At 36.9% G+C, this 25,966-nt stretch overlaps 16 protein-coding genes across 16 annotated transcripts; 8 read left to right on the top strand and 8 right to left on the bottom strand.

The window, feature by feature from the left end:
• Positions 1–439: 439 nt before the first annotated feature.
• On the top strand, positions 440–1,375 carry PEP12 (SNAP receptor PEP12; the record flags this gene model as incomplete). Its single annotated transcript, XM_003677263.1, has 1 exon — positions 440–1,375. One exon carries the CDS (start codon positions 440–442, stop codon positions 1,373–1,375), a length of 936 nt encoding a protein of 311 aa, XP_003677311.1.
• A 163-nt stretch (positions 1,376–1,538) lies between these two features.
• On the top strand, positions 1,539–2,495 carry CYC2 (oxidoreductase; the record flags this gene model as incomplete). Its single annotated transcript, XM_003677262.1, has 1 exon — positions 1,539–2,495. The coding sequence occupies one exon, from the start codon at positions 1,539–1,541 to the stop codon at positions 2,493–2,495; it is 957 nt and encodes a 318-aa protein (XP_003677310.1).
• Positions 2,496–2,587: 92 nt separating this feature from the next.
• On the bottom strand, positions 2,588–5,245 carry HIR2 (Hir2p; the record flags this gene model as incomplete). The annotated part of the gene is made up of 1 exon (XM_003677261.1): positions 2,588–5,245. One exon carries the CDS (start codon positions 5,243–5,245, stop codon positions 2,588–2,590), a length of 2,658 nt encoding a protein of 885 aa, XP_003677309.1.
• Positions 5,246–5,437: 192 nt separating this feature from the next.
• CKB2 (casein kinase 2 regulatory subunit CKB2) lies at positions 5,438–6,208 on the top strand (the record flags this gene model as incomplete). The annotated part of the gene is made up of 1 exon (XM_003677260.1): positions 5,438–6,208. One exon carries the CDS (start codon positions 5,438–5,440, stop codon positions 6,206–6,208), a length of 771 nt encoding a protein of 256 aa, XP_003677308.1.
• Positions 6,209–6,392: 184 nt separating this feature from the next.
• Positions 6,393–7,241, top strand: GLO4 (hydroxyacylglutathione hydrolase GLO4; the record flags this gene model as incomplete). The annotated part of the gene is made up of 1 exon (XM_003677259.1): positions 6,393–7,241. One exon carries the CDS (start codon positions 6,393–6,395, stop codon positions 7,239–7,241), a length of 849 nt encoding a protein of 282 aa, XP_003677307.1.
• An 869-nt stretch (positions 7,242–8,110) lies between these two features.
• On the top strand, positions 8,111–9,463 carry CUE5 (ubiquitin-binding protein CUE5; the record flags this gene model as incomplete). The annotated part of the gene is made up of 1 exon (XM_003677258.1): positions 8,111–9,463. The coding sequence occupies one exon, from the start codon at positions 8,111–8,113 to the stop codon at positions 9,461–9,463; it is 1,353 nt and encodes a 450-aa protein (XP_003677306.1).
• A 900-nt stretch (positions 9,464–10,363) lies between these two features.
• WHI2 (Whi2p) lies at positions 10,364–11,902 on the top strand (the record flags this gene model as incomplete). Its single annotated transcript, XM_003677257.1, has 1 exon — positions 10,364–11,902. One exon carries the CDS (start codon positions 10,364–10,366, stop codon positions 11,900–11,902), a length of 1,539 nt encoding a protein of 512 aa, XP_003677305.1.
• Positions 11,903–12,323: 421 nt separating this feature from the next.
• On the top strand, positions 12,324–12,890 carry IRC23 (Irc23p; the record flags this gene model as incomplete). The annotated part of the gene is made up of 1 exon (XM_003677256.1): positions 12,324–12,890. One exon carries the CDS (start codon positions 12,324–12,326, stop codon positions 12,888–12,890), a length of 567 nt encoding a protein of 188 aa, XP_003677304.1.
• A 358-nt stretch (positions 12,891–13,248) lies between these two features.
• Positions 13,249–13,434, top strand: TOM6 (Tom6p; the record flags this gene model as incomplete). Its single annotated transcript, XM_003677255.1, has 1 exon — positions 13,249–13,434. The coding sequence occupies one exon, from the start codon at positions 13,249–13,251 to the stop codon at positions 13,432–13,434; it is 186 nt and encodes a 61-aa protein (XP_003677303.1).
• Positions 13,435–13,706: 272 nt separating this feature from the next.
• NCAS0G00620 (YqaE/Pmp3 family membrane protein) lies at positions 13,707–13,965 on the bottom strand (the record flags this gene model as incomplete). Its single annotated transcript, XM_003677254.1, has 2 exons — positions 13,707–13,840; positions 13,932–13,965. The coding sequence occupies 2 exons, from the start codon at positions 13,963–13,965 to the stop codon at positions 13,707–13,709; spliced, it is 168 nt and encodes a 55-aa protein (XP_003677302.1).
• Positions 13,966–14,342: 377 nt separating this feature from the next.
• Positions 14,343–15,758, bottom strand: DBP5 (ATP-dependent RNA helicase DBP5; the record flags this gene model as incomplete). Its single annotated transcript, XM_003677253.1, has 1 exon — positions 14,343–15,758. One exon carries the CDS (start codon positions 15,756–15,758, stop codon positions 14,343–14,345), a length of 1,416 nt encoding a protein of 471 aa, XP_003677301.1.
• Positions 15,759–16,135: 377 nt separating this feature from the next.
• STD1 (Std1p) lies at positions 16,136–17,494 on the bottom strand (the record flags this gene model as incomplete). The annotated part of the gene is made up of 1 exon (XM_003677252.1): positions 16,136–17,494. The coding sequence occupies one exon, from the start codon at positions 17,492–17,494 to the stop codon at positions 16,136–16,138; it is 1,359 nt and encodes a 452-aa protein (XP_003677300.1).
• Positions 17,495–17,998: 504 nt separating this feature from the next.
• Positions 17,999–21,037, bottom strand: RAT1 (ssRNA exonuclease RAT1; the record flags this gene model as incomplete). Its single annotated transcript, XM_003677251.1, has 1 exon — positions 17,999–21,037. One exon carries the CDS (start codon positions 21,035–21,037, stop codon positions 17,999–18,001), a length of 3,039 nt encoding a protein of 1,012 aa, XP_003677299.1.
• An 884-nt stretch (positions 21,038–21,921) lies between these two features.
• On the bottom strand, positions 21,922–23,127 carry RSB1 (phospholipid-translocating ATPase RSB1; the record flags this gene model as incomplete). Its single annotated transcript, XM_003677250.1, has 1 exon — positions 21,922–23,127. The coding sequence occupies one exon, from the start codon at positions 23,125–23,127 to the stop codon at positions 21,922–21,924; it is 1,206 nt and encodes a 401-aa protein (XP_003677298.1).
• A 498-nt stretch (positions 23,128–23,625) lies between these two features.
• On the bottom strand, positions 23,626–24,891 carry ETT1 (Ett1p; the record flags this gene model as incomplete). The annotated part of the gene is made up of 1 exon (XM_003677249.1): positions 23,626–24,891. One exon carries the CDS (start codon positions 24,889–24,891, stop codon positions 23,626–23,628), a length of 1,266 nt encoding a protein of 421 aa, XP_003677297.1.
• Positions 24,892–25,543: 652 nt separating this feature from the next.
• TMC1 (Tmc1p) lies at positions 25,544–25,915 on the bottom strand (the record flags this gene model as incomplete). The annotated part of the gene is made up of 1 exon (XM_003677248.1): positions 25,544–25,915. The coding sequence occupies one exon, from the start codon at positions 25,913–25,915 to the stop codon at positions 25,544–25,546; it is 372 nt and encodes a 123-aa protein (XP_003677296.1).
• Between the last annotated feature and the right edge of the window lie 51 nt (positions 25,916–25,966).

Below are 25,966 nucleotides of genomic sequence, written 5' to 3'. Positions count from 1 at the left end.
ATTGCTTCCGTGCAAGTGACATGTAATTCATCAAAGTTCCTACTGAAATAAACTTTGCATTTTCTACTACAAAGATGCATGCATAACCTACAACATATATATGGGGTAATCGTGGTAGTTTGAACCTCTAAGATTGTATATTTCTTTACTGACAATGACCCTGTTTCTTCTCAGTAAATAGTGATTGACGTATTTGCCTCGGAGACAATTTGACAATTTCAAAGAGGAGCCATCTTTTATGGAAGTTATACGACAGACTGTATACACACTACACACACAGCCATATCAAAGTAAACATCTGGTGCAGCACTGTTCTTCACGGCACACTCTCACAACCAAAGTTTCATAAAAGGAAAGCCCAAAACAAACGAACCAGCTCCACTGGCACTTACATAGGGGATTACTCATTAAGAATATATTACCTTACACACAATAGATAATGCAAAACCCATTCCTAGACTTAGAAAACCAGACTATAATAGACTCTGATACGGATGAACAAGTGGGGGGCGACCCATCTGACCCATCTGATTTTCATTTGAAACCATTTAAGGATTCCCCTGAATTCCAATCTCTCAAGGAATCCATCCAGGCTCAGTTGTTTGAAATTAACGGTCAGATAGGCACATTACAACAATTTACATCTTCTTTACAAAACTCTCTTCAGACTGGTCAAATAAGGACGAAGGTTGTGGAGAACGTCATTAAGAGAGCTTCCACTAATATCCATAATGTGAATTCATTGATGAAACAATGTAATGACGTCGTACAGAGGATTGATTCTTTAGATCCTAATGAGCTGGATAAAGTTCAAATCATCCAAAGGGAAAAGTTGGTCAGGGATGTCAGATACTCCATTAATGAGTTTCAGGAAACACAGAAAGAATACACTCAGCTAGTTAAGTCCATTAATGATAAAAATAAGAGTGCATTGTTGCAAGATCAATCCGTGAAAAATTATACGGATGATGATTCGAATAAAGCAGCTTTGTCACAGGAACAAGATAGACAGGAACAATTACAGCAACAGCAACAGCAACATGTAGAAATCATAAGAGAACCAATAAATAATGAAGAATTTGCATACCAACAGAATCTTATACAGGAACGTGATAGAGAAATTACCAATATTGAACAAGGTATAACAGAATTAAATGAAATTTTCAAAGATTTGGGTGCTGTGGTTCAACAGCAAGGGTTGATGGTGGATAATATAGAAGCTAATCTTTACTCCGTGCATGATAATACCCAAATGGCGTCGAAAGAGTTAAATAGGGCTAGAAGATCCCAAAAGGTTTCCACGAAATGGTGCTTGTATTTGCTCGTAGCACTAAGTGTCATGTTATTCTTTCTCATTCTAGTAGTCTTTATTTAATTAAAGTTAAACCTGATATGTATAGAAATATCTATAAACCCTCTTTACGTTGTTGTTATAGCATGTTCCAATAACAAAGGGACGAGATATTTCACTTCAAAATATTGAAAAACACCAGATTCACTCGAAGCAGCTTGAGAAAGTAACAAAACAGACTCTTACAATGGTTGCAAGGATACCACTATTTCAACTTAAGTCTAGGATACTCAGATATTCCATCCCAACTTTAGTCACTGTTACTGGTGCTGTAATTGTATGGAAGTCCCTAGGGATAAGAACTCCCTCGAGAACTGAATTATCGCCGACACATTTCACTCCATACAAGATATCATACAGACAGGACATTGATGCATCCCATTATTTATTGGAACTAACACCATCTAACCCTCAAAAGACTAACATTTGGGAACAGATTCCACGCAACGTGATATGGTCCGTCGAGATAAAACAACCGGAAATAATGGTTGTGAGAAACTATACACCTGTACCCTTATCCTTCGTTCAAGATCATAATGACCTGATACCTATGACCGATAAGAATGACACTGGAAAATTAGTATTTTACTTAAAACAATATTCTAATGGTGAAGTTGCTAGATGGCTACATAGATTACCAGTGAATTCTACTGTGGAAATAAGAGGACCGTTTATTGATTACAAATTTCAGGAAACAGATAACACTAAGTTCGATGTCTCCATGTTTACAGCAGGTGCTGGGGTAGTCACGGCGTTCCAATTATTATTATCGCCATCATCCAAAAATGATTTTAGAGGAAGTGTGCGATTGTTCCATTCATGTGGTTCATTGAATGAATTGGGTCCCCTAAAGAAAATTATGTTTAGTTTACAACATGACAATGGTCCAATCGATATGAAATTTTTTGAATCCGAGAAAGGTGATGATATAAGAACTCAATTAAAGAGTGTGTCGCAGTTGTTCCCACAATTTAAACCTTCTCAACTTGGTAGGAGTAATTTAAGACAATTAGCTCTTGTATGTGGCCCTGAAGGTTTCATTGATACTGTTGCTGGTGCCAGCGTTGATCTTGAACAAGGGCCTGTAGGTGGGATACTTAAGCAAAATGGATGGCCTAGGGAGAATGTATTTAAGTTTTTATAGAAAGGGATGGGAAAGATGCAAACATAATTTCGAAATAACTGGAGTAGTGTTACATACTTGTATATATATGGTAAAGTTAATAGTCTTGTAAACTACGGGATGGAGCTCGCTAACATTCCAATTGCAGATGCGTATGCTTTTGTAACCCTTTGAACATGCCTCATATCTGCACATGCAATTAAAATGTCCTTCAATATAAGTTCCCTGGACTGGCCTAATAACAAATCTGATTTTCCCATTTTCCCGTCATTATAGATCCATTGTAACATATCATTCAACCTTTCAATGTAACCTAGTTCACCTAACCTAGAAGAGTATGCAATTATTAAATCTTTGAATTCATTAAATTCCTCCAATTTCAGTGAAACAAGTATTCTATTTTCCAGATGCGATAGGGTCACAATTTCCTCCATATTTTCAAACCCCTCCTTCATCAACAATGTTTTGGCAAACCTTTGTAAATGTTTAATACGACCCTTTCTGTCTAATTCTTCATTAGTTTTCCTTTCCATCATATTTATTAAGCTCTTCTTGTTTTCTGCGTTCTTTAATTCTTCCAATGTGTTAGAATCATTTTTATAATCATTATTCAGGCTATCCCAATATTGAGAACCATATGCCCACCATCCGTCACTTACAAGTAACCAAGATTCCATATCTTTGTCAAAGATGTAACCATCTCCATTACTTAAAGTCGCTAAGGGAACCCCTTTTGATGTTACCGTACACATTGTAATATTCTCAACACGTGTTAACACATCGTCTGAATAACGGATGGATGGTTTCAATAATGGATAAACAGTAGTCATGGGGAACAACAATTTTTTCATGCTTAAATCCCAACAATATAATTCACCAAGTGACGTCACACATAACAAATATTGTTTGCAAGCCTGTAAAAATGTAATTGGTACTCCTAACGTCATTGGTGGTAATAATCTCCTCCCTGAATCAGTATATGTATACAAAGTTCCATCAGAGGTACAACAACACCAGAATGACTCTCCTGCAATACATTGACAAACATATTTTGGGATAAAATCTTGAAAGATTAATTTTGGTTGCGTATCCTTTTGCCTTATTTGTAACGGTTTTTGATATAATGATACTATAGAGGGTGTTTGTTCGCTACCAGACCCATTCTTAATTGTCATGTATAAATTAGGATCTGAAAATGGAGTATATGTGAATTGCAATCTAATTTTTGGTGTTGCCAATCTCATCCTGGAGAAAGATACATTAGGCAATAGTAAACCCGTATCTAAGAATGAGATTGGTTCCAAATCACGTTTAAGCTTCTTAGTTGGGCTAGGATTCTGTTCACCATTGAGAGGTGTTGAGGATTCTTTAACTTTAGGCTTTTTTCTTTTCAAATCTTTTGGAACATTATATGAAGGTGGATTAAATTCCATATTTGTACTTTGAGTTATTTTCACCATTGAGTCCTGAGATTGAGCCGGTAAATTTTGCTTTAAACTGGTTCGCCTCTTGGAAGATGGCTTCTTTGTGCCTTCCTCTTTTTGGATTTTTGTTATAGTCTTTTCGTCAGATTTGTTAAGACATGCATCTAGTTTTGATTGTAGGACTTTTTTATCTAAATTCAAATTTGATAATATAGGTAATTTTTTATTCTGGTCCCTTAATAATGTTACTTGTTCTATTGATAATTGATCACCTAAATCATTATCTTGAAATGCAAAAGTGTAAAGAACTGAATCATCAGATATGGCAAATAAAGTGAGTCCATCCTGTGACCAAACAATATCATTTATAGGCATACTTGATGTGGACATTGCATTAAATAATGGTTTCATACGTTTTGTATTCCACATAAGAATGGTACCATCTTCGGTTCCTGACGTAGCTAATAAATTATATGACACTTTGGTGCCTTTCTTTTGATTAGTCTTTTCATAGATTGTTGGAGAGTATTTTAAGACTTTAGTATTTGATGAAGAAGGTGATACAATTGTGGATTTAATCTTATAGTTGTCATTGGCGTCTAATAGAACAGTTGTGGTAATATCTTTTGAAGTGGATCCCTTAATTGAATTAATCAATGGTAAGGTGTCCCCCTGTGGTGGCATTGTTATCTTGTAATGTAGTGGATGCACTTGAACGTATTGTGGAAATGTATTTAAGAGTTTGAAATTACCCGATTCATTAATCTGATATACTAACATTGATCTATCTGAACATAATACAGTGAATCTAGTTCCACAAGGATCTATTATTAAAGTGATGGGTCGCCTATTCAAGGATGGTTTAAATTCTTGATCGATGACATTAATTAATTTCAATGTTTCCAGATTAAATAGTAGGATCTGGTCGGGACTCACCATGGATACCAATACAATCTTATTCAACTGATCAATTTTCATATCAGTAATTACATTATCGCTCCCCATATGACATTGAAACACGCACTCGAATTTCTTATTCTTGTCTCGTATCAGCCAATTACGAGATATTAATATTCTGTTCTCGGTAGCCAGGATCAAAAGATCATTTGTACCCTCTACAGCGAATACATTCCTATCCAACTTGGGATTAAACGAATCAATTTGGAATGAGTGTGATTCACGAAGATCACGAATGGGTATCTTATTAAATGCAGTGTTAACCAATGATTGTTGTGACCATACATGCACGTGACCGACGTTACTGACAATTATGAGATGGGATCCGATTGCGACGAGAGCTTTCACTGATTGATCCTTTAAATCTAAGGGATATTTCAATAGTCTCATAACGTTTGCAGCAGCTTTTAGTTTCCTTGGAAGTAGTTTTTTGTTTGCTGTTTCGTATACACTTTTGTGGTTATCCAATGTTTATTTTCTTGATTGATATTTTTTGCAGCGAGAAGGAAGGAAATGAATGAAATATTGAATGACTGGTTGAGTGATTGTATATAGAGGTGCAAGACAGTCAACGAGATAAGAATGGCCGCTGCAAAGACGATGGTTCAAGAAGAGGGGCTTACACATACACAGGATGAGGATGATTCAATGGGAGAAGTCACTGATTCGTCTGAATACGTTGATGAATGGATCGACCTATTCCTTGGTAAGAAGGGTCATGAATATTTCTGTGATATCGACCCAGATTACATTACGGACCGTTTCAACTTGATTAATTTACAAAAGACAGTGTCTAAATTTTCACAAGTGGTGCAGTATATTGTGGATGAACTAGATGAATCCATTTTGGAGACCATGTCGAATGCCCGTTTGGAACAATTAGAGAATGATGCTCGCAAATTCTATGGACTGATTCATGCTAGATACATTATTACTGTAAAGGGGTTGCAGAAGATGTTGGACAAGTTCAAAGATGCAGATTTTGGCCGTTGTCCTCGTGTATATTGTAATTACCAACCTCTGCTACCAGTCGGATTACACGACACCCCCGGTATGGATTGCGTTAAGCTATATTGTGCCTCCTGTGAGGACTTGTACATTCCGAAATCCATGAGACACAGTTGCATCGATGGAGCCTTCTTTGGGACGAGTTTCCCCGGGATGTTCTTGCAGGCCTTCCCTGAGATGGTCCCCAAACATCCCACCAAGAAGTATGTGCCCAAGATATTTGGATTTGAATTGCATAAGCAGGCTCAATTGGCACGTTGGCAAGAGTTCCAGCGTCTCAAACTGGAGAAGAAGTTGAAGACGTTGGACGTGGATTTGACGAAGAACGGCGGGTACAGCGCTTGATTAATATAGACTACCCATCCATGTAGATGTAGATTGTATAGTAAACTAACAATATATTGTATGATAACGACAACAGCCGTGTAGCGCGAGCAACAATGCGAGCAAAGAACGTCAAGGGGACATAACTTGTATAACTTGTAAGAAGATGAGATGAGATGGGTTGGTAACGGCCAACACACAGTGTATGTTAAGACAAGTAGGCAAGATGTACGTTAAACCAATCAAGATGAGATGGAGCACCGGGGGTGTCAATTACAGTTATCTTCTAAGTAGTCAGGATAAAGAACATTCCTGGTTGATCGACCCTGCAGAATCAGACGAGGTAATCCCTCATTTGGACCCTCAAGAGAGACTCAACATTAGAGCCATTGTGAATACACACCATCATTACGATCATTCCGATGGTAACATTTCCATGATCAATGAATTGAAACAGGACGGTAATCAGCACATAGTGAAGATTATCGCTGGATCTAAAAGTTCACCTGGTGTCTCTGAGATACCTACTCATTTGCAGAAATACCAATTGGGTAACTTGGAAGTGGTTTGTCTTAGAACGCCATGCCATACACAGGATTCTATTTGCTATTACGTGAAGGATTCTGATACTAATGAACAATGCTTGTTCACAGGTGATACTTTATTTACTGGTGGTTGCGGAAGGTTTTTTGAAGGGAATGGACAAGAGATGGACCAGGCATTGAATAAGACTATTTTGGAAGGTGTCGGGGAACCAAATTGGAATATGACGAGAGTTTATCCCGGACACGAGTACACGAAGGACAATGTTAAGTTCATTAGAAAGTTTGTGTATCAAGAATTGGGTGATAATGAAGCACTAGATAAATTGGAGAAGTTCTGTAAAAGCCATGAAGTAACCACGGGTGAGTTCACTTTGGATGATGAATTGAAATTCAACCCATTCATGAGATTGGATGATCCTATAGTAAGAAAGGCAGTTGGAGACGCTGAAGAAAAATGGGAACGTTCTAAGGTGATGGAGACTCTAAGGAAAATGAAGAACTCCATGTAAGCTCGGATCTACGTTTACGTATACATATATAGCAACTATAAAGAAAGAGATGGATTGATTGATCGATTGTTTGAAAGACTGATGACAGATCGTATGGGAACGGAGGAAAATCCCATATAATCGGTAGAAGAAGAGAGTCAAAAGCCAATTCCAAAGATTTAATCTGTCTCTGCTGTCCACGCCGTCTAACCAAAGAGAGATATTCCAGACGGTTCTATTATTGCAGAGGCATTATAATGACATATCTAGTGTCATTATTCCCGACCTCTTCAAAAACTGACAAGAGATAACAAGAACGTGTTGGAATAACAGTTGTATTCACTAGCAAAACAACAAGTGTTTTTATACTCTTGTTGGAAATAAAGCCGGGTGACACGTAAACGACAGCAAAAGTTAGGGTTAAACACATAGTGTACTACGTTATATTGGATTATTTAGCTTTAGAGAACTGGGATTATGTAGCAACAAATACTTTAGTAGCTCTTGATACGTTGTCATAATGTATCTTTAATATCAAGTTATCACTAAAGAAAGATGCAAGAGGGACAACGAAGAGAGTATGTACGCCAGCACGTAGAACAGAAGCTTAAGTTCTCTTTTGTAAAAAGATGAATTGCCTTGATCAATACAATGAGCAAATATAACGTTATGTTCACAACAGCGATAATCCCATCACTTCAAGTGGTGAGGTTTTGCTGGCAACAATGACAATTTGCCAAAAAAAAAAAAATTGATTTCATCCTCCCTTGAATGAATGCCCGAATCAAAAAGTTCAACACGAGACAAAAGGGGATCAGAACAATCAATTGGGCTCATACTGGCTCAGAATATAAACATCTTTATCAAGAGTAAGAGAGCAATTCAACAAGATGAGTGAAGAAACAAATACCGATATTAAGGAGAAGGTTCCCGTGGAGGATTTGGAAGCAACCAGCAACAATGAGGAAACTAAGCAGAGTGAGACCAATGCCAATGAAGATACGGATAAGGACAGTTTGGTAGAAGTTTCAGAAGAGGCTACCAAGATCCAATTGGAAGATAACACAGAGTTGGAAGAAAAGGAGGAAAAGAAGGATGAACCTTCCTCTGAAGTTCAAAAAGAAACCAATGAAGATGATGCTACAAATGATAAGAACGAAGAAGATGAAGGTCCACCTCTACCAACTAGAAGAAAAACCGAACCAGAAGCTGAAGAATCAGAAAACCCAATCTTAAAGCAATTAAAGGAAGCGTTCCCTAACATTGAAGAAAAATATGTGAAAACTGTCCTTATTGCATCTCAAGGTGCATTAGATCCTGCTTTCGAAGCTTTGCTTTTCTTATCTGATCCAAATTCAAGTAAAGATATTGAATTGCCTACAAAGCCAATTGCAGCTAATGCAACCCCTGCATTACCTCAAAGAAGAAAATTAACTCAATTGGAACAAGACGCTTTATTAGCTCGTCAATTGAATGAGGAATATAATAAAGCTCATGACCCACCTCGCGGTGCAGTAAGAGATAATGGAAGAAGAACTCGTCCTCAACAACAACGTAGACAAAGGACTGCTAATGATGATGATCTTGATTTTTCACAAGAGGATGATTCTTGGGCTCAATTTGTAGAAAAGGATTTACCTGATATTACAGCAAGGGCTAAAGGATCCCTTCAAGAAACAGCTATGAAAGTCGGTTCTTGGTTTTCTAAAAACGTTATTGGTGAAGAGGATCCTAATCAACCTCAACCACAAGGAATGAATAATAGAAATGGAAATTCTGACTTTACTGATGAACAAATTAAACAACAACAAAAAGAATGGTCCTATTACCAGAAGCAGAAAAAGGGCCCTGAAAATCCAGAAAGACGTAGATTTAATTCATTTGGTGCTCAAGTAGGAGAAGATTCTCTAGAGAGCCATGGAATTGCATTACACGATAATGAAAATTTATCAGATGAAGATGAAGATGTTCCACCTCAATTGCCAACAAGAGAAAAGTCAGTTGATTCCAATACTCAAAATGATGAAACTAATGCCACTGCTACGCCAAAGGATAAAGCCAAAGTTGTAGCACAAACCACCTTTATTGACACTCCTGAAGGCTCCGCCAAGCCAAAATGGCAACCTGTAGCTCCAGAACCATTGAACGGTACCCCTACAAAGATAAATGCATCAGGTCAAGCGAAGATAAAGAATCCAGATGAGGATGAGGATTTTTTAATAAACAGTGACGATGAACTATAAACCAAACAAGATGAGAAAGTGGTTACTAATGTGACATAAGGTACGTAATTGTGTTTTTATTATCATGTCTAATTTTAGTTTAGTATGTTTCTTCTGTTATTTTAAGATGAGAGGTCAGAATTGTGTTGATTCGTGTATCTTCAATTAATTGCTATTGTTAGCTATTAATACTTCAGATAATGTAGATAAGATAATAAATGTAATTCATCATTTCAAAAAAAAAAGACCGGTTGATAATTTGTATTCTTGAGTCTTCAAGAACCCATTTAGCAACACTTGGACTTAGTGAATGCCAATATTCGTTTTGAATATTCCAATTCCCCTACATGAACCACTTTAATTTGAATCTTCAGTCTTTCAATATTCTGTCTAGCTTTTATAAGAAAAAAAAATTTGCTGAAAACTCTCGTTGATTTTGAGCCCTAATGTTTTATTTTTTCTAGATTTCAAATGTAAATAAAGCCCTAACTAAAAGCGTTATTTACCCTAGGGTATACAAACTACTAAGAAAACCCCTAGGGTAAGCTTTCTGTTTCGTAATTTATTTCGCTAAGAATGAACTATTTTTCGCAGTCAAACAATGCAAAGATAAATAATTAGTGGAAAGAGTCCCGGAATTATAAGATTAGTACTCGACAAGACGATCAGAAAGGTTAGGTTACAATCTATCAACAAAAACGTGTACGTTTGGTACAGTTTCTTTAACACCGAGCACAGCGAACATTGTTATCGGTTTAGTTACCTGAACAACTAGCAACTATCTTACTCTGCCTGACTTGCTGAGTCATAATTGATTGATAAATAAGGAAGAAAGAAAAGCATATTTGAGAAAGCCATTAGAGAAAGTAAACTTTTTTTGATTGAACTCTGCTTATTAGAAGACCAAGGCAGTAAAACAGAATGCAAAATATCATTACCCAAGTTCCAGAAAATAACTCAACAACAACAACTGGAAATCCTCTCACGTCATCAGATCAGAATACAAGTTTTTATGATAATGATTCCAACGATAAGGAAAATGGTGATTCTTTGATTCACCTAAACATTCAAGAAAACCATTACTTTATAACGAGAGACCAATTAATGTCGTTGCCAGAATCGTTATTATTGTGTCTTTTCCCCTCTGGTGTATTCTTGGACCGTTCTGGTCAAGTTATTTCCAATTTATCACCTGATGATGAAGTTTACATTGTCAATTTCCCACCAGATTGTTTTGAATACATAATGGAAGTTTATACAAAGGCCCAGGATGATCTTTTAAATTATCCGGTTGAAAAATATTTCGATAAGGCCTCCAATCATAAATTGATAAATTCTGCCAAAGGCTTTTTCGGTTTTGGTAGTTCCAATTCGTTATCCAACGTTAATTCAAATACTAGTTCTGGAACCGCCGCATCGACCACTACTACTAGTGAACATGACTTGTTACATCAGAAACCTGCCATTATTGTTCTGAGGGAAGATTTAGATTATTATTGTGTGCCACAGGAAACATTTCAATTTGCCAAAAACGAATCCTTTGAAAATAATGATGATTTGTTACATTATTTTATGGCTCAAGTTAAGATTGCTGCCGGCAGTTATCTTACGAAGAAGACGTCCATTTTTGAAGGTTTATTTTCATCAAATCGTTTAAAGGATTCGCATAGGAAAACGTCTCAAAGGAACAATGGCAAAAATTCTCATAAATCAAGAAGGCAAAAATTAGGTCCTGCAGAACAACATTTAATGGATATGTTATGTTCTTCTGGTTTTGGAGATAGATCCATTTGGGGTAACAGAACTCAAGAATCGGGTAAGACAGTGATAAGTTCTTTAGCACTGTGTCGATTAGCCAACGAGAGTACCCAAGAATTTAGGGACATGTACCATCGCGCTAAAACTAAATGGGAGTTAGAACATAACGTTAATCAGGATCAAATTGATGATGTATCATCAGTGTCACTACAAAATAATAATACAACTAACAGCATTGTACCTTCTAGAAGTTCAACAAGCGTGAATATTGCCAGTAATAGTAATAGTAGTAGTAAACAATCTGGCCCCAGAGAAAGTAGAAAGAAAAACAGGCTGGCCACTTTGGCAGATAATGTTCGTTCTCATTCCACTTCAAGAAATAGCTCATTGACGAGATTGAGGAGTAGTAAATCATTGGAGTTACCAAAATTGTATGACTTAGTACCCAAGCCAGATATAAATGCAAAATTATTATTATTTTGGAGGAAACCCGCCAGGAAATGTTGGTGGGGTGAAGAAGATATTGAAGTAGAAATTGAAATATATGGTCATTGGGTGGACCAAGAAAAGAAGATTATAAAGCTACAACTACCCCATGAGGATAAAGATATTGAACAACAATTGAACAAGATTAGAATCCCGGTCAGATTACACATTCGTCGGGTATGGACGTTAGAGTTGAGTGTCGTCGGTGTGCAATAGACAACAAAAAACCAAAAAGATAAAAAAAATAATTTATAGACGAGATGGGATTAGAACACGTATAGATCTCAATTAAATAAATAAACTAATTAATTAATTATGACATCGCATTGTACTTATAAACCGGAATAATGAGTTTATTACCGAATCTGAAAATCAAGAAAAAAAAAGTCAAAAAAATTAAGATTTCAGAAGCAGTCAGTCATCCCTTGCGTCAAAATTCTGATGCAACCATCCGGATAAGCATCTGAAGCCCATTGTTCTGTTACAGTCACATATATCTGCCTTTTAAGTCTGTTGCATCCTACTTTACATTGTTCTCATTATCCAAGTGGAAAGAAGCCACCGTGGAAGTTTGAGTGTATTAAAGTGATCCGGTTTGCAGATCAGATCAAATAGCGCAAATAAAATAAACTAAAATATGTTGGAAAGTATTGAGAACCTGTTTATATTAGCTTTTTGCACCATGTTTAGGGTGTTCCAATATTGTTGTTACATTGGTATTGTGATACTTCTGATTCCCTTTGTTGGGTTTTATTCATTTGATCTATTCTTATACATTTATAGACTACTGCAATATTTCATTGAATGTCTCATTTACAAAAGGAATCAAAATAAGAGATTGGGGAAAGAGGAGACACCTATGCCGTTAGAGAAAACGTCCAGTGAAAATCCACATCCATTTAGAGAACTTTTGATTAAGAAATCTGAAACAAATCAACAGCAACAACAGCGAAGTTCTTCGAATCAAGATAAAAATAGTTCCAAAGATGGCGTTGGTAATAGTTTGCATTTCAATAGTGTCATGCTCTCCAAGCTGCGTGCTAATCTAACCAGGTTTATTTCAGAACGATTGGTTGATTTGGGCCTTGATAGTTCGATAGACCACTATGGGATTGAGAAGCACAGTAAAAGAGAAGAGATACGAGAGGTTTCTACGGGCAGACTCGTGGAACCATACGAAATGAAATCTGTCTCAGCAGGTTAAGATAAGAGCAGATAAGATAAGAAAATTATATATATTTGGGATCGGGAAATTAATGGTAGGCCAGACTTTTTTTATTATTATATAGAACTACAATTACATATAAGGAAATACGTAAAATGGATTAAAAATAACGAAATATGCATGCTTAAGTTGATTGGATTATTGTGTTGCTCATCTATTGTCCCTTCATTCTTCACAGTTTTGGGTTTGGCAGGGTGATTTCCGTCTTTTCGATTTTATGGTTTTTTGAGAGCGTTAAAAACGAATTGGGATTGGAAATTCCACTGGTTTCAAAGGAGCTACTTATCGCAAAGATAAAGGGAACAACATAGTAACTCAACCATTAATAGAAGAGAAGATGTCAGCAATGTTCGGTATGCCAGGTCTAGGAGCCACTGGAGGTGCTCCAACTAAACCAAAGTCCAGATTTGAACAATTCAGAGAAACACCTGTTTTCACCGTTCTATTAAACGGTACGTTATTTGTTGCTGGTGTTGCATTCATTCAATCTCCCTTGATGGATATGTTGGCTCCACAATTGTGAGGCATCTATTCAAAGTCATATAGCACGATAATGGCCCCTGTATATAATCTAGTTTAATGAATACATTACATTACATTTGGAAAATAGTCTTTTTCGTTATTTAGTTTTATTGATTAAATTAGAATAGTTAAATTGAAATATGTATTTGTTAGATAGAAATACAATTGGAAATATTAATAATAGAAAAAAAGATATTAAAGTAACAGTATTATTGTTCGTTGGTTGTTGTTTTTGTATGATATAGACAATTTCAGAAAAGGATCTCAAAGAACCTAATCTTGGAAGGCCAAATATAAGGCATATAACATACCTGGGAAGAATACCAGAATCGTTAAGACGATATCGATAATACACTCCCTACCCCAACCGCAACTCAAAAAGACCGATAAAGGTGGTAAGAATATAGCTGTTTTGAATGCTTTGTTAGTATAAAGGAAAAATAACGTTCCACGGCGTACCGCATGTGCGTGTTTACCACATAGTAAATGAAGACATACCTAAGATGATGTTGATAATTTTGTCACCGTCCATTGTTTATAATTTGGTAAAGTAGAGTTTAGTAAAGTAGATTGTAGTTAGTTGTTTCAATTGAGTAAAAGTAACGTTTAACCTTGGATATCTCCGAAATAGAGAGGGTAAAGGGGAAGGGAGGGAGGAAGATGAGATGAGCAAGTCAGGGATTTGCGGTATATATATATATGATAAATAAAAAACAAACCTCGAGCAATGAGCGTTGTGCATAACGTTAGGTCTCCGTTTTCGTTTTCTCGGGTTTGTCCTGCAGGCCCCTATCTTACGTAAGAAGGCAAGCCCTAAGGGTTGGATTAGGGGGCCCCGTCAACAGCGATCAGTGGTGTTACTTATATGATTACTATGGACAGACTACAGATAGACTAGACTAGACCAGATTACTCCTTCAACACCTTCTTCACGATCTTCTCCACTTCGTCCCAGTCGTCCGTGGGCACACGGGTCATCTCAATGTCCCCAAAGTATTTCTGAATCGTCAGTAACGTGTTCAGGGTCTTCTTGTCATGCACGAACGAAATGGCTACACCGGTTCTACCAAATCTACCGGTTCTACCAATTCTGTGTATGTATGTGGCAGGGTCTGCTTCTCCGTTCCTTAAAGTGGGTAAATCGTAGTTGACCACCATGGACACCGTTGGAATATCAATACCACGAGCAAGCACGTTCGTCGTAATGAGAACCTTGGATTTACCCTCTCTGAAATCATCAATTAATCTATCTCTTTCAGTACTTTGTAAGTCACCGTGTAATATAGACACCGCATGACCATCCTTTCTTAATTGACCATATAACAAATTGGCTGTATTCTTAGTGGCAACAAAGATAATGGAGGATCCAATAGTCAATAGTCCATATAACTCAGATAAAACTTCATATTTATGCTCTTCACTCTTACAATCCATGTATAATTGTTTAATGGCACTGACATTGACCTCATTGGTTTGTAATTCTAACGTGTTGGCATCAGGAACCACTTTTTTCGCATATTCTCTAACAGCATCCGCAAATGTAGCACTAAATAACACCAATTGAGCAGTCTTTGGTATAAATCTCTTAACACGAACACATTGATCACCCAACCCTTGTTTATCTAACATATTATCAGCTTCATCTAATACAAAAATCTTGATCTTGGATATATCAATTAACTTTCTACGCATTAAATCTAAAACTGTACCTGGAGTACCCACCACAATTTGTGCATTAATACGTGTGTTTCTTTCAAATGAATCAGGGACAATTAGTTGGGTCGATATCTTAGTGAATTTACCCATGTCTTGTACAACTTCCATGGTTTGTCTAGCTAATTCTCTTGAAGGTGCTAAACAAATGGCTTGAGGAATTTCTTCATCCACATTAACACGACTCAACATGGCTAATGAAAATGCAGCAGTTTTCCCCGTACCAGATTGAGATTGAGCAATCATATTTCTAGGTGGGTTGTGAAGTAAAAGGGGTAACGCCTTTTCTTGAATCTTAGAAGGTTTTTGAAACTTCATGGCATAAACACCCTTCAATAAGGCTGGATCTAATCCTAAATCGTCAAACGATTTAACACTAAATAATGGAGAATTAGGATCGGCTTGTAGATCAACTAGTTTCACTTTAACTTCATATTCAGATGCCAATAAATTGGTATCTGGTTCAGCAGTCTCCTTCTTCTCCTCGGGTTTCTTGCCTTCTTCTACTTTCTTAGCATCATCGGTCTTCTTTACAGTGGTTGTTTGATCATTTTCCTTGAGCTTTAAAGAAGCCAATAAATCAGCTGGGTCCTTGTCCGTAATGTTTGACATAAGTAACGGGGCAATGTGTCAATTTTCAGTCGTCTGTATCTTTTCCCTCAATTGGTGCATATCATAAGATCACCAATCGTCATTTTTGTAAATAGTCAATTCAGTACAAAATATTGAAAAATTTTGAAAAAAAAAAGATTTGGCGGGTAATCCATAAAATTTGTTAACAGTTTTACGTAAGGTTAGATATCATTCAAAAAGAGAGGAGTAAACAAAGGATTTCTTTATATTGGTGTACATAATCTATAGCTTGCTATATATGTATTTATTAATTATTAGTATTACAATCAATCCTTTGATGTTTTATCGAAAATGGGGGAACTGAAAATGCATTAAAAAAAATCGTTCGCGTCTCGCTTGTTATTTATTAAACTTCATCATATGACAATTCCATCTGGTTGCCAATCTAAACCAAGTCTTTGGTACACTTGTGCCTGACATTGTGACCAAATATTGGCTTTCTCTTCCTTGCTTAATGATACTTTCATATTAGTAGAGCTGGATTTGGAATTCTTATTATGGCCATGCTCAACATCGCCGCCGTTAAAATTTTTCAATTGAAGATTCTTCATCAAAGCTTTCTTTAAGAGGTTGTTATTATTATGAGGAGTTTGATGAGCCGGAATTATACTTGGAGGAGGCATATCAGGTCTCTTTAAATTGGATTGTTGTAATTTCCATTTCTTGAATTCTGAACAACGTTGTTTAAAATCAAATCTACATTGAGCCTCCACGGAAATGTTCAACAAATAATTTTCAATAATGTTTCTCCATTCTGGTTTTGAAAGATTCATTATAGGTTCATTTCTGCCCGTTATTTCTTCATGTCTTCTTCTTGCGGAAGCCACTGTATATTTGGCACTCGTCAATTTAAATTCATAATCTAAATTAGCTTCCAAATAAAGATCTGATTCAACCAAAACTTTAATTATAAAATTATCCATTGATCGTAAGGGTAGTAATTGTAATCTAAATTGAGGTAAATTGATACCATTTGTTACAATTCTAGGTAATTGGTTACCCCATTCTGGTCTAAGTTTTTCCACAATGAGAAGTGATCGTATATCATTCAAATCCCAATCTAATAATTCTCTCTTTGTGAACTTGGGTCTACCATTGTATAAAATATTTGATGGGTCTGACATTAGCACTTCTGGAGAATACATGTCATAGAATGTCTTTGGTAGTGCATCTTCTAAAGTAATTTCAGTGACATACTTAGGTATGGATATTGTACCACTATCTGTTGTGGATGCTGTAAATACTGTTGAGGGATGCGAGAAAATACTCGACTGGTAAGAAGATGCGTTTTCTGAAAGTATACTAGTATTATCTTGTTGTAATGACTGTCTGCTGTTATGTTCGTTACTATAATTATTATCTTTATTGGGAAGTCTATTAATTTTATTGTTAGCTGTGGGCAATAATCTCTTTCTAATTTCAAGTCTAGCTCTGTCAGAATATTCAGGTGGAGCACTAACAAAATTGGATGCGTCCTTTCTATTCATTTGCTCCTGACCATCAACTGGTCTCGAAGTCATAGAGCCTTCTGGCTCTTGCTGCCTCGGGATGAATTGGTTAGGACCAACATTATTTATACTATTATTGTCAGCAATCGATTGTAGCTGATTGTTGTATTGAGATGAAAGACTATTCGAGTTTTCCTTACCTCTCTTAGACCGCTTCTTCTGCAAGACTTGAATAGTCGATGTTGCAGGTGGTGGTGAAACAAACATCCTTGTCTGTTCTTTAATTTGGTCTCCTTGCTTTGTGTTAGGAAAAGAATAGAATTTTATAGCAGTCCAGTTTTGTATGTTTATTGTTGCTGTCGCTGTCAATTCGTATTCAAATAGGTCTCGTAAGCTCTTGTGTTATGAGCCTTTGGGGAGTTCAGCAGAAGAGAAGAACAGTTTGCTGGAAAACTCAGGTATTCCTTATTAATGAATTTTCCCGACGGTCTCTTTTCTTCCAACTCCCGGAAGGAAATTCTTCCTACTGCGCAAAATAAAAAATTTAACCCCAATTGAAAAAGATTTTCCGAGGAATGCGTGGAAGCGGAGAAACTTACGTACAACATTTGCCGTGGTGTTTGGGTGTTTCGGAGAATTAACTTCAATTTGTCCGGAATCATTTTTCACGGAAAGCATTTTGACGGGTAATTTTTTACCCCACATGTTATACCCGGATAAACTTCGGTAATATAAAAAATAGTCTTACATTATGTAACGTTATTTACATAGTTAACGACGTGGTGGTCCCCCTTGGTATCTGTTATTTGGACGGTTCCCAGTAGTACCACTGTATCTACTTCCAGAAGATCCTGAGCGCTGCTGCTGATAGTTATTGCCTCCATATCTACTTCCTCCTTGATAGCTTCCTCTGCTATTAGATTGGTAATTGCCTCTTCCTCCGCTATTATATCTATTTTGTTGGTTATGATACTGGTTCTGGTTGGCATTATTACCACCATTCTGGTAACCATTGTTCATGTTGGAAATGTTTTGTTGACCGAAAAAGAAAAAGGCTCTATATCCACCTACTCTCGGCTTATATTGTGTCGTTCCTTGTGGTCCCACAGGTGCCTTATTTTGCTTCATGTCATTACCAAAATTCCAACGGTTACGTCCATTATTGTTGTACTTGTACATCACAGAATCCAAATCGTAGGCATCTAGAACTTGTTCCGATGGGATATATCCGTTAAGAATAATCGATTTGTTTCTTGATGGTAAGGGAACCAATTTATAACATAATTTCAACAGTAAATTAGTAGATAAATCCGGGAGACCACCTCCTTGAACAGGCGACACAATCTTAGATCCTAATTTAAACCCCTCCTTGTCTGCACTTACTACCCCGCTTAATCCACTCTTGAAATGATGGAATGTAAATTCAGAAACTTCATCTTCATTTTCTGTCTTGTAGAACTTCTTAGTGAATCTTTCAAAATTGGCATTCTTATTACTGATTAACAGTACAGGATCATTACAAACATTTCTTGATCTTTCTGCTGGGGTTAGTTTAGGATATTGATCACGTACAGTCTCGAGCAGTCTCTTTTCGTCAATAAATGGTAATAAACTAATACCTTGCCAGGACATTTTCTTACCATTCATATCAATGGGGAATTCCGTTGGATAGAAATCAATGATTGGAGAATCTGGCTCACTCATTAATGGCCTGAAAATGGCTGGAAGCGTATGTCCTGATGCGGCTGGTAACACACTCATTAATTGCTCATATGGTAAAAATGGTTTACCCAGCTCAAATTCCACTTTAATGTTAGTAATATCAAAGAAATCTGATGCAAATGGTGCGTAATGGTATGGATAATACCAATCCCAAGAGGCACAGCCTTGATAATAGTAAAGTAAGACCCAAGAGACACCTTCTACATATGATCTCACCATTCCCTTCCTTAATGGTTCAATTTCAGCATCAGAAACGTAACATTTGGCTTTGTAATACCTTTCTCTAAATCCAGGTTCATATAGTTTCACAGCTTCATCAGTGTCTATCACACCACTCTTCACTGGTCCAAGAGACACGGCAGGTACTGATTCATTTTCTGATGTAGTCTTGCTTTCTTCGGCATCTTCATCTTCAACGTCATTTTCAATTTCATTTGTAAGCTCTTCACTCAAATGTTTCTCTTCAGTAAGTGGTTTTTTGGTTACCACATCCTTTTCAGCTTCAGCTTTTTCTTCTTCTTCCAATTGATGCTTTCTAGCCTGTAATTTTTTCTTCATTATTTCGGCAGCAGTAAAATTAGATTTATTGGCTTCCTGTACAACCTTATCCATTTGTTCTTCAGTTATTTCTTTCATTAGTTTATCATTCTTTTCACTTTCAGCTTTGATAACAGCAATGGCATCTACGTCACCCTCATTAGCGAGCATCAACTGTTTCTTTAATCTCACCATGTCGTGGGTAGTCAAATTCCATGAACCCTTTGCTAATTCACCATTAGTATCATACATTTGTAGTTGTTCATTCGGCGTGGTAGGATGTCTGTCTTGACCATTAGAAAACTTGCCATTTTTTTGTAGTTTTTTTCTTTGATAAGCTTCTTGTTTCCTAACTTCTTGAATGTGTCTTGATTTAAAGATATCACCTTCACGAGAACCAAGTTGTTGCAGAAGCATTTCTACAGATTCCAAATTCAATTCCCCATCACATGTCATATATGTTTTCAAATTTGGCAAGACAATTTTCCAAATATCTAAAAGAATATCAATACTATTTTCTCTAACATCGAGACTGGGTAGATGAGGTAAGAAATCATTACCACAAAAGAAACACATAAAAACCCAATCATCGATAGCTCTCTCAAGGTCAAATGGGAACGAAAGTCTCGGAATAAATAATTCAGCACCCAAATATTCCCTAAGCACATTAATATGTAACCAAAGAAATGGCTTCTCCGAATCCTTAGCCAAAAGTAGTTGTTTCTCTTCTTCTGACATATTCAAAGTATCATCAAAATTACGTCTCTTATTATTATTTTGAGCAAATACATCTTCTCTTAAGATTCTAAAATGAGGTTCGTGTGTTGCTAACCCCAAGAAAATCAAATCTGCATCCAACCCATAAATACAATGTGTAGTGTTAGGGTTATATTCAGGATCAGCTCTTTGCGATCTAATGAAATTCATAATTTTATGTTCACCTTCACCTGGGACCGTGGCATCACTAATAATGATTTGTAAATTTTTCCAACCTGGGTCCGTGGCCAATTTGAATGCTGTCCAGTATCTTAACGATGCAGCCAATTTATCCATAAAGGGGGTCCCTGGAGTAATTGCATTGGAATCCCAAGTCTTTTTATTTTTCACAGCTTCATCAATGACTTCACCGATTTCCTCTTTTTGACGTAATATTTCCTCACGAGCTTCATTTTCGATAGCTGCATCCCTAGCACTTCTAAATCTACGAGCACGTTGTTGATTCATTTTAGCACGAGGAGCCACACCATCGACTGCCATGACTAACACTTTCCTTGGTCTTGCCATATTAAGAACTCTATTGGTATATTCGAAAACGGCCAATAACATTTCGTCTTCCGTCTCCGGTGGTGGTCTATTTTCAGGATGAGAACATGGATGAACAATACCGTTCATGTCCAGGTATAAGTTATCCAATTCACCATTTGGATTTGGTGCCGAATAATCTAATGGTAAAGTGACACCATCGATAACTTGTGGTGTCTCTTCTAGCACTGGAGATATAATCTTTGGGTATTTTCTAGAAAGCCATCTAAAAAATGATGGAACACCCATGATATTACTATATTTACCTTCTTTAGGTTTATGTCTCTATATTGTTATTGTAAACGCTGTATAAATAAAAGATTCTAGGTTATTTATTTTCCAAATCGATGAGGAAAAATTTCAAAATTCGGAATTTTTCCAAAAAAATACCGTTGTCGTTAATAACGTGTCTGTTCTTGAGGCTATTCCTGGATGAACATCAGCGACAGAATTTTAATAGCAGTCTGTAATTTTTTTAGAATTGAGGGTTATAACTGTATTTGCTTTGTTCTTAATGTATTATGTAAATCTCAACACGATACTTTTAAGATGTATTACTTTATAGTATGAAGGTTCAAATTCTTTAAGAGGTTCAAGCCCACATGCGCAAGCCAGTCTTGAGGACTGGCTTGCTAATTTAATAACGCATCAGACTGGAAAAGAATATATAAGGCAAGAAAAAATGGCAATTAGGTACCGTGAGTACTGAATTTTATTCCTACCTGTTCTAATTGCAAGAAAAGCAACTCTTGGCTTCATTATTAGAAACAAAAATATATTGTTTTTCATTTTATATTTTCTTTGTAGGCACAGTAAAACTAATCTTACGATATTTTTTTCAACATTTTATAAATATAATTAAATAAGATAAAAAAAAACTTAAAATATTACCAGTAGATGAGTTTCCCAATCGACTTGGTAACCTGCATTAATAATAAAGAGATATGTCATTATTCTATGAGTACAATTATGTAAAAGAATTAATTATGAAGAAAGAATGTGATAAAATAGTCGTGAAAGAAGGTATAAAATGAACGCGAATAAGAAATTGAAACTAAGAATAGCAAATGAAAGCGGGAGCCTTTTTTTATTTTTTACTGGTATTGGTATTAGTATTATTATTGTTGTTGTTGTTATGGGTTGATTGCTGTTTCTACATCATCTGGCTTACTCTTTTTATTTTTATGGAAGGGCCAACACTTTTTCATGAATGATACTGATTTTTTTTCAGTATTTTCCATCAGTTCCTTTTCCTTTTCTACCAAATCGGAAGCTGTAGCACTGACGTCTAGATCTTCCTCCGTGGGGATAACATCTTCTGGATCCACATGACCCTTTGTGATTGGAATGGAAACATGCCTACCTAAGAACACGAATCCCGGGTGGAAAATAGTTAGGATTAAGACACACAAAGTCATCATTATGGAATCTAACACAATAAAATATGGTTCATGTGTAATCAAGTTCCCTCCCCATCCTTCAGACAGTTCAGCAAGACGATAGCAACAACGAGTGAATACACAAAGGACAGCTGCTGTGGTTGCCAGTGTGAAATAACGGAAGATCCAACGATCTGGGTTCATTCTCATATCATGGAATTTATCTCTATATAGATATTCCAAATCTGATTGTGGTATTTTGGACAATTCTTTAATGCTGAAAGTTCTTTTGCCCGTATGTTCCCATCTACTCTTGAGGTAAATTCTATAAAGGAAATGGAACCAAAAAACTAAAAAGAAAAACATTGATGCAACTTGAATGGCCAACCCTGCGACGAAAATATTGTCACCTTGATCTGCTGATTTATCATCATCGACAGCCATACCTGCTGTACCACCACCTGCGGCTTGAATGGCCAATGATACAATATCGGAGCCTATGAAAATGTATGAATAATACATTGGTGACGGTAATAGAGAAAATCGATGACCGTACACTTCAATTAGTTTTGCCAATTGATAATAAATACCACCCATAGTGAACACGGGAGCGATGGTTAAACAAATCATATTTAGAAGAAATCCGTCCATATTATAGACGTTATAATGGCCCCATGCTCTTCCTATATACCCTAGTACTTCTAGGATACCTGTACATATGAATGCTACCGAGAACCATATTTGACGGTAATAGACTTGAACACATTGGCATGCTAATAAGATCCCCCAGATGGCTATCATGGCGATATTGAACCCTGCATTGGGGGTCATCCCACTGTACAGGGAATGCTTTGTTGTATCTTTCAAGTATTCTAGCTCTTGAACTGTTGTGGCATTGGGAGGTAGCGACGTCACTTTATGCCTCTTAAGTTCGAGGAGTAGTGTGCTATTAAAAATCATTGTTTCGGGACAGAAGATATTCCACCCTGGTTGTGGAAATGCTATTGGGATGTGGTTGGTTAACTATGCGTATAGATGGGAGCAAATTTAAACTATATGCTGACTTACTTACCAAGATTGTCTGCGGGGAGGAAGACTTTATATAAGTGAGCCGTCTAAAAATTTCTCCAGCTACGTATGATGGCGATCCCATACGTATTATCCTGCTCGAGGTGTTAGAAGTGGATGGACCATACAGATCCACAGTAGTTTACAGAGTGAAAAATTCCATAATGCAACTAGGGACATCGAGAATTGCAATTCCCACGGGCCGAGAGAGCCGCCGAGCGCTCAGACAGGCCCGCAGAGACGGCAGCTCAGGGATCCCACGGCCCGATCCGTGGAAGTTGCCGCGGTTGCGATAATTGCCGCAAAGAATGTGTCACAATATCTCAGACATTATATTACTTATTCCTTCTAGTATACATGTACATTTCTGTGTAGGTACGCCTGCGGTCGCTATGACTCGTTGATCAAGTTGTCCAGAATGTGCTCGTACTTCCCGTTGGTGGCTCTGTTAGCCTTCCTTAGCAACTGCTCGGCACTCTTGTAAGCCGCTTCTTGTTCGGCGGACTCGTTGTCTTGCACGTTCCCCAAATCAATAAACGCCTCTGCCACTTGCACCCATGTCTCTGGAGAATCCTTTAATTGAGCCTTCTTCAAATATTCTAAACCGGCTTCCAATAATTGGACCGCTTCCCTTTGACTCTTGGTTTTCGTTTCATCATCTTCCTTGGAGGATTCGTCCCGATCATCACCGTAGACAACGTCTAAATATACAGAACTTGGATTCTCTGCGAATTTCAAATACAATTCACCAATGCTCCTGGCTACTTGATGATATAATGGTGACTCGTGATCCTTAATGTGCTTAAACAGGTTGATTAATTGATCTTTCAACCAAGTCAGGTCCTTTGTGAAGTTTTTTTGGAATTGGAATAATGGATGAGACTTGGCCAATTCAATTTGGGCTAACTCTTCTTCTTCATCACTGTCCAAACCTTCTTCGATATCCTTTTCGTGACCAAAATTCTCAATGATATCCATCAAATCATCATATGATTGTAACACTTCAAAAGTTAAACGCAAATAATCTTCGTTTTGTTTATTATTCTTATCCTGAGACAAGACATTAAACTTTTCTTGACCCTTCTCAAATTGTTCATATAATTTCAATTTCAAATTATCCTCTTTACTATCCACCTTCAATTTGGAAATAAATTCCAAGGGAATTCTTTGAAAGATTATCTTACTGAACACCAATGACAACAAGTCGGAATGAGAAAAGATTTTCAACCCATCCTCACATCTTTCCAATGCCAAATTGAAAAATTCAGACACTTCCTTGACATTTTCTGACTTGAACACAGTTAATTCAGACAAGGCAAGAGCGAAACATGCATAAAATCTATCATCGCTATGAATCAATTTGGTCAATTTACCTCTTTCCTCACTACTAGCATCATCATCTGATTTAACGATACGTAATATTCTATCACATTCATGAATCATACCATTCAATAAGATCTCATCATCCTTATCGGACTTGAAGTATTGGTTCCATAACCCATTCAATTGAGCCAATTCATTATCTGCATCTTCCTCATCGTTAAGTTCAATACTGATTTGATTGGAAGGTGTTGTGTCTGGTGTGGCCTCCCTCGATGCAACTTTTTGTTTCTTCTTTTGAGCTTGCTTACCCAATCCTAAAGGTCTCTTTGCCATAGCGTATCAGGTATACTTGATTTTGTTCTGGATTATCAATAATGGTTTTATTTCAACTTAATGTCACTTCAATCTTTTGAAAAAACGCATCGTGTAAATATTTTTTTTCAGGATCTGCATGCAGAATGTCGTTAAAATTTGAAAGCAGGGTAGTTTCAGAAAGTAAAAAGGACTTTCCAAGTGTAAAGTGATATACTTGTCGTATGTATTATAAAAGAAGAGGAGGAAGAAGAAAAAGGTTTGTTGATAGAGTTCAACGATAAATGCGGCATCCTCTATGTTATAAATCCCTATTATTGAGCTTCAAGGAGGACGTGCAATTGCGCTTTGTTCACTGACTGACTGACTGACATTACAGCACAAAGAAAATATTCACTCCTATAACTGTCCAACACCATCAGTGTTTCTCTGTATACAACAACCACTCGTTTATCAACCGCGACACAATTTGCCGCCCAGCTTTAAAGGATGGAAAGATTGGGCGGAAAAAATCAAACGATAAAAAACGAATCATTAAAGAATGTATTAGAATAAAAGTCCTAAATGCATAGAAAACACACGAACGTATATATATAGACTATGAATAATATTTACATAATATTATAGCACACCTTGCCACATCAACCCATTACATGGAAGGATGCGTACGAGATCATATCTGGATCTTCGGACTCTTGGTCTGTTCAGAACTCAACTTGTCTGCATTCCTCTTGTGCATCTCCTCCTTGCAGGAGACCAGCCCTTCGCAGGCATGGTTTTCCATCAGACGATGCTTAGAACAATATTGTCGTTGACAGAATCGACAGTCACCAATAAACTTGGCGGCGGGACTCGTACACCCTTTGAAATTACATGCGTTCTTGCCCTTCTTGGATCGTTTCGTCTTCTTCTTGTCCAGCGTAGAGGATGATAATGACGGAGACGACGTGGTGGGCGTAGTAGTAGTGGTTGTATTTGTCTTCTTGGATACTCTATTGGTAGATCCGCTAGTGGATGTCTTAGCTATTGGTGTTATGGGAGCCATGTTTGTTATTAAAATGTATCAGTGTCCTGTTTGAAGTGAAGTGTTACTTTG

Source organism: Naumovozyma castellii, chromosome 7, assembly GCF_000237345.1.
Source record: "Naumovozyma castellii chromosome 7, complete genome".
Classification (NCBI taxonomy): Eukaryota; Fungi; Ascomycota; class Saccharomycetes; order Saccharomycetales; family Saccharomycetaceae; genus Naumovozyma; species Naumovozyma castellii.
The sequence above is the reverse complement of the archived record's forward strand: the minus strand, read 5'-3'. Positions and strand labels throughout refer to the sequence as shown.